This window comes from Oratosquilla oratoria, chromosome 30 (genome assembly GCF_046742065.1).
Source record: "Oratosquilla oratoria isolate Oo_2021 chromosome 30, ASM4674206v1, whole genome shotgun sequence".
Classification (NCBI taxonomy): Eukaryota; Metazoa; Arthropoda; class Malacostraca; order Stomatopoda; family Squillidae; genus Oratosquilla; species Oratosquilla oratoria.
In genome coordinates, this window is record NC_134806.1 from 47336010 (window position 1) to 47343509 (window position 7500).

General features: G+C 43.0%; 1 protein-coding gene across 1 annotated transcript in view; it reads left to right on the forward strand.

Annotated features, from left to right (window-relative positions):
- The window catches only part of LOC143041153 (cGMP-dependent 3',5'-cyclic phosphodiesterase-like), a 199785-nt gene that overhangs the window by 49840 nt on the left and 142445 nt on the right, over positions 1-7500 (forward strand). The window contains exon 3 of the mRNA XM_076212959.1: positions 679-1625. Within this exon, the coding sequence (XP_076069074.1) occupies positions 679-1625 (947 nt within the window). The remainder of the gene's footprint in view (positions 1-678; positions 1626-7500) is intronic.

Here is a 7500-nt window from a genome sequence, read left to right on the forward strand (position 1 = left end):
ACGTAATTAGCCCCAAATGGCTTAATTAATCATTCGTCCCTCGTGATGTCCCCTCCCTCCTTCTCCTCCTCCTCCTCCTCCACCGACTCCTCCTCCTCTCCCTCCTCCTGCTGCTCCACCTATGCCTCCTCCTCCTCCTCTTCGTCCTCCTCCTCCTCCAACTCCACCTCCTCCTCCTCCTCCTCCTCATGATCGACATCGAGTCGTAACACTTATTGATCCTTGACTCGACACGAATTCCTCCGATCGACACTCGAGTCGTCTCGCTGGCTTGACCTTAGGTGACCTCTTCGACACGGAGAGCGACCCAACGTTTCTCCTCCCGAGGTATTCCAGTGGGTCAAGGGTTTCAACAAAGGTGATGCAGGCAAGGTCATCATATTAAGACAACAGGGTAGGAGTCGTAGTAATGTGTTTAAATTGGACAAAATTTAGGTTTAAGAAGGAAATAGGCAAGAACTGGTTTACCTAACAGGGTAGTTAACGAATGGAGTTGACTTAGTAACCGTCAGGTAGTTAGTGAGCACTGAAACAATAATTGGTTGTTTTAAGAGTGGGTCACATGACTTTATGGATGGGATTGACAGGTGGTAAGGGACATGGAACTGCCTAGTGTAGGCCCTATGGTCTCTTGCAGTCTCCCCCCTAGTCTTATGTTCTTCTGTTCTTCTCCCCCAGGTGCTCGACAATGCTTTCTCTCTGGCCTTGGCGTCACCGCCGGCCCTTCACCACGGGGACCTCCCGGCCCAGCACCTCTCCGACGTCCCTCACCTCCTCGCCCTGGCCTCCGCCAAGGCCCGCCACGCGTCGTGCCCTACATCAGCTCCCTCTTCAGCGCCTTCGTCAGGAAGGAATTCACAGCAGTGCGACGGGTTAGGCGAGAACGGTGTGAGTGGTGACGTCATCGGGGGCGGCGCCCTAAGTGGTGGCAACGGGAACGGTCAAGTCTGTCGAAGTCGAGGAGGAGGTTGCGGAGGCTCAGGGGGCACCTGCAAGTGCTACTGCTGCTGCACCTGCGTCTCGCAGGACAGCCTCGAGAAGAAAAGGTCGCCCTCGAACACCTCCTCCTCCTCCTCCTCCTTCAGGAAACGCGGGGGAAGTAGTCGCTCCCTCGAGGAACCTCAGATGCCCGGGGCGGGTCAGGTGCATAATCACAAGAACAGGAAGATGGATACGGAGGAGGAGGAGGAAGAGGAGGAGGAGGAGGGAGGAAGAGGCGTTGGAGGAGGAGGTGGAGGAGCAGTAGTGGAGACAATCCAGAGACCAATCGTGGAGAAGGACGTCTCGGCGAGAAACGGTGGCGAACTCCCGAGGGACACGACGGGGGGCGGGGGGAGTGAGGGGGGTAATCCCAAGGACCACCTCGATAGCACAAGTACCTGCTCCTCCTCGACCGACTGCTCGCCCTCCAGCCCGAGGGGCAGCACCTGCTACCTCGCGAACAACTACTGCAGCGCTGCTGCTGACGAAGGAGGACCTCCGCTCTCTCCGAACTCGCCAAAGAGTTTCGTCTTCGTTCCCGTGTCCCCCAAGGGCGGCCCAAGGGTCCTCGTCTGTCTCGTGGACAAGTTGACCGCCGAGGACTTCGGGCCGGAGGACGTCGAGATCGTCCAGACCTGCTTCAGGTGAGTCCTCGACAGAGTTCCTGGTTCGGGAGGGTACAACAAGGTCTGCCTGTACTTGGCCGCGAGAGGTCTCAGGCCACGAGCAGACGGGCGACTTTGTGGCGCCACATAGGTTTCCATTGCTCCGAAGGTACATTTTGCTCGGTGTTGATTATCGCTCAACGATGATCGCCCAACGATTATCGTTCATGGCCCAACGATGATCGTCCAACGATTATCGTTCATGTCTCAAGGATGATCGTCCAACGATTATCGTTCATGGCTCAACGATGATCGCCCAACGATTTTCGTTCATGGCCCAACGATGATCGTCCAACGATTATCGTTCATGGCTCAACGATGATCGTTCAACGATTATCGTTCATGGCTCAACGATGATCGTTCAACGATTATCTTTCATGGCTCAACGATAATCGTTCAACGATTATCTAGAGCACTGGTTCCTTGTCATTGGTTGGAATGGGGCTGTTAGACTTCGAAATGAAGCAAAGTACAAATGAGGCTAATGATGACAATCATCACTCCGAACAAAATGTACCTTAATTTGAAGAAGGGACCCGTTTGAAAGAAATTTATTTCTCAGAAGGGACCCACCTGGAAAGAAATTTATTTCCAAGAAGGGACCCGCGTGGAAAGATTTTTTTTTCAAGAAGGGACCCGCTTGGAAAGAATTCTATTTTCGAGTCTATTATTATCAACATTTTGCAATTTAAGGAGTCATTATTGGACTCGATATTTTTCATCTTTCGCAGAAAAATCTTTCAAAAGGATTTTATGAGTAACTGAAATATACGAGGATCTCAAAGTTTCCCAATGCACAGCATATATATATATATATATATATATATATATATATATATATATATATATATATATACATATATATATATATATATGTATGCAATATCACCACAGAAGAGAAACTTGTAGATCATAAGTGCTTTAATATATTAAAATTGCAGATGCAATGGCTACAAGTTTCTTTTCTCCTGTGGTGATATTAAATAATTCGTTTTACGGTGATGTGGAAGACTTGCATATATATATATATATATATATATATATATATATATATATATATATATATATATATATATATATATATAGTGACATTTTTTGACAATATGATGTACGGCGCAAGTTCGTGATTGGTTGTGGAATAGATATTCGAAAAAGTCAGAATTGGTCATATAAATTCGTACAAATGTTTGCAGATGAAGGATTCGAACATGCTGGGAGTAGTTTACATACATACGCACTGTATATATATATATATATAATGTAAGTGTGTGTATGTGCGTGTTTGTGAATACGGGGAATCTAATCTCACAAGTAATTATCCCCCAGTAAAGAAAAATACAATTACAGTAGAAATATACACCCAATATATATATATATATATATATATATATATATATATATATATATATATATATATATATATATATATATAACGCGCACACACACAGGTGCCAAGATAGGAGGGAGGGAGGAGGGTGGAGGGGAGTGGAATATATGGGAAATGAAATGGGTGGGAGTGATTTCTATGCCTTTTTCTTTTTGGCTACCCCCCGTGTAAAGGGGAAAAAGCCTTTGGTATATGTATATATGTATGTATGTATTATTATTTTTTTTTTTTTCTTTTTTTTTTTTTAGCGAAAGGAAAGTCTGTACGGAATATTTCTAATGTCAGTGGTGGAAACCATATCTTTCTCGATGTCCATTATTTTCTCCTTATGGGGGAAGAAATACGCTTTGCCAACAATTTACAACCTCATCGGGACAGCCGGGCGCCGAGAGACCATAAGACACTCAGCGGACGTCATATATGACGTCATCGTCATGGAGAGGGTAGATGACGTCACGTTGGTATCGATGACGTCATAGTCATGGCAGGTTCCTGCTGTGATGTCACAAATACGGCGAAAATTTTTATGACGTCACATCCACGATGAACTCAAAATATGACGTCACAGCCACGGCGGCGCCAATTCCAGACACACTAGGCAGTTCCATGTCCTTTACGACCTACCATCCGTATCCATATAGTTATCTAGCCTTCTCTCTGGAAACGACCAATTATTGTTTCAGCGGCCACTAACTGCCTGACTTGTACTAAGTCTATTCCATTCTTTAACTACTCTCTTAGATAACCCGGTTCTTGCCTATTTCCTTCTTAAACCTAAACTTGTCCAATTTAAACCCATCACTACGTGTCCTGCCCTTGGTGTCTTAATATGATGACCTTGCCTGCATCACCTCGAATTTTTCGTCGACCGTTGAGAATTCGTTGAGAGTCAAAACGGTTACAGTATTTGAATTTTCAAATCTCCACCTGTCAAATTGTCTTTCCTCGTATATATAGCAAAACTGATGGTGAACTAAGAGTGTAAATCTAGTCGAATGTTAGACACACTGTTGGGATGTTCTTAGAGAACTCTAGATTTCTGTAAGCGACGTCCTAGTCTAGTTGAATTCAAATGGAGGTTGGTGGTAGGATGTCGGAGGAAAAATAGCCCAGTATGATAACCTATTTAGCTTGTGAGGACAAACATTTCTCGTATGTCTTTGGTAGAGGTAACAGATGGCACAGCCAGATGGCGCAACTGCACCATCTGTGGGTCCAAAAACGTATAGATAGAAAACGGTCCCCCCATAGAAAATGGACCCCGGGGTCCATTTTCTATGGGGGGTCCGTTTTCTATCTCAAAACAGGAGTATATCTATCCATTTTCTATAGCGGAAAATAGACCACCTATGGGAATGGGACCCTCCCTGTGGAAAATGGACCCCTACTCAAAAGACCAGATTTTTTGTCTATTTATAAACAAATAACACATTAACATTCATTAGTAAGTGTTTTTATTAAGATATCTAACCCTTCTTAACCTAACCTAATTGATTTTTTTAGAAACGGATAAAAAATAGATATTTATTAATAAGTATTGTTTATAAAAAGACCTAACCAAATCAAACCTAACCTAACCTAACCTAACCTAACCTAACCTAACCTAACTAAACCTAACCTAACCTAATGACAATGAATTGCATATTTTAGTGGGAGAGGTCCATTTCCTATTGGGGGATACATATTCCATTTTACACTGGTACTACGCTACTAATATCAATCAATCAGCCATTCTGAGTCCACTACTAGACAAAAGCCTTCATCTAACCACTCCCATAGCTCGCATTACGACGGCACCAACATCTGCCACGTTACTCTTGCAAACTTCTCTCTATCATCTCTCCACCTCACGGCGTCCTCACGGCGTCCACTCCATAGCTCTTAGACCCTATTCACACTAGCGGTTGGAACCGCACGGAAACCGCGGCGGTACCGCATATTCAAGAAAAAATTGCACAGTTGTGTGTGAATGCCTCCATTGACTTACATTGCAATTGAACCGCCGCGGTTCAGACCGCTAGTGTGAACAGGGCCTTAACCTATACATAATGTAACTTTACCTGACCTAACATAACCTAGGCTAACCTGACTTGACCTGACCCAACCTTATACAAAGGGATTCGATGGTAAAGAATTAATATTACTTTCATGTATTAATTCAATTTATATTTGTGTATTTATTTAGATTTTTTATTTATATATTTTTAACCAGACAGCCAAGAAACAAGTCATTGTAACTGGGTACAGTTGTTCCGTAGACTTTCCCAAATAGTAATTAATTTGTGTTCGATACATTGTTAGCCTAAGCGCCAACTGAGACGCAGGCGACACAGGCGACGCAGCACAGGGCGAAGGCAGATTTCCTGTTGCTGAAATGAAGTAGTACAGTTCCAACTTCTCGCTCTCACTTGAAATGGTGAAGTTGAAGTTTCACCTAGAAGTATTTGAAGTGGGAGAACTACTTCAATTCAGCAACAGGAAATCTGTCTTCGCCCTGTGCTGCGTCGCCTGTTTCGCCTGCGTCTCCGTTTGCCCTCAGGCTTATGGACTGTAGTTAACCAGCGCTTCTATCCATGTGTATAATCTCGCGGCTCTGCCGTGTGTCAGCGTGTGTGTGCGCGCGCGCGTTTGTGTTAGTGTGTGTGTGTGAGCTAATGTGTGCGTGTGTAAAGTGTGTGAGCTAATGTGTGTGTGTGTGTGTGTGTGTGTGTGTGAGCTAATGTGTGTAAAGTGTGTGTGTATATTTGTGTGATTACCCTTATACATAATGTATGTCTGATTTCATATATAATGTTTGTACTTATGGATGTGTATTTTTGTAATTCTTTGAGTGTAAAGTAAAATATGTGTATTTCTCTGATTGTATGTGTACATTCAGTACGTGGCCAGGACTCGAACGCCCTGGCCCACTGCGCCACGGAGCGACGTATGTATGTATGCTTTCATGTGTAATGTATGTATGTATGTGTTCTTGTGTGATTCCATGCGTGTGATGTGTGTGTAATGTATGTATTTATATGTCATTTCATGTGTAATTTATGTGTATTGGTGTGATTGTGTAAAGTAATTGTGTGTGTGTGTGTGTGTGTGTGATTATATGTATGTGTCATCAATACACTTGTGATTTCATGTGTATATTTATACATTTATGTATATGTATGTATATATGTATTGTATGTAGGTATGCATGTATATATGTATATATGTGTTGTATGTGTGTATGCTTGTGTACATGTATATGTGTGTGTTTGTGTATTTGTGATTCCATGTATGTGTAATTAATGTATGTGTGATGTCATGTTTATATTTATACATTAAGCATATATGTATGTGTATATGTATATACGTATTGCATGTAGTATATGTGTATGTATATATGCGTTGTATGTAGGTATGCTTGTGTATATATGTGTGTAAGTATGCTTGTGTATATGTATATATGTGTGTATGATGTATATGTGTATGTATGTGTTGGACTTGTGACCGACAGCTATTACCCTCCCGGAAGAGATCTCAGAGCTGGTATGTGAGCGATCTGTGGGTAATGCTGTGACCTTTCCCGCACACACATATCCAACTCCCCGCCCACGAGAGTGGGAGTAACAACCCGCAGCGCATCAATACTGAAATCATTTCAGCCCTGGGCTGAATTCGAACCCGGATCGCCGTAGTGGCAGCCGGTAACTCTGACCACTGCGCCACGAGTCGTGTGTGTGTGTATGTATGTATGTGTGTGTATGTGTATGTATGTATGTGTGTGTATGTATACATGTGTGTGTATGTGTGTGTGTGTGTATGTATGTATGTGTGTGTATGTGTATGTATGTATGTGTGTGTATGTATACATGTGTGTGTATGTGTCGCTCTCACGAAGTCGTTGACTCCGCTACAGACGATGACGTCACAGCCTAAAGCTGTAGCCGCCACAACCCGTGAGGACGACTGGGAGCAATACGTCGTGAGATAGTGAGATTGAAAAATATAACATTGTGAGAAAAATTTCGTTATTACGTGAGACTGAGGGTGCTTTTTCTCGAATATTACAAAAAATCGCGAGAAATATCTGTATTTCGTGATATTGGATGGTACTGTCCTCTGGAGGGAAAAATATCGTGATATGTTTTATATTATTTTGTGAGATTGAGGGAGCACACTGTTCTCGGTAATATCGTGAGAAATCTATATACCGTGAGATTGAGGGATCGTACTTTTCTCGGAAATATCGTGATAAATTTATATTCCGTGAGATTGAGGAAGCATACTGTTCTCAGAAATATCGTGAGAAATCTATATTCTGTGAGATTGAGGGAGCACACTGTTCACGGAAAAATCGTGTGGATTATTATTTTTTTTTTTTATCCCGTGAGACTGAGGGAGCATAATATTCACGGGAAAAAAGTGAGAAATCTATATTCCGTGAGATTGAGGGACCATGTTTTCGGAAATAACAAAAATCGTGAGTTCGGT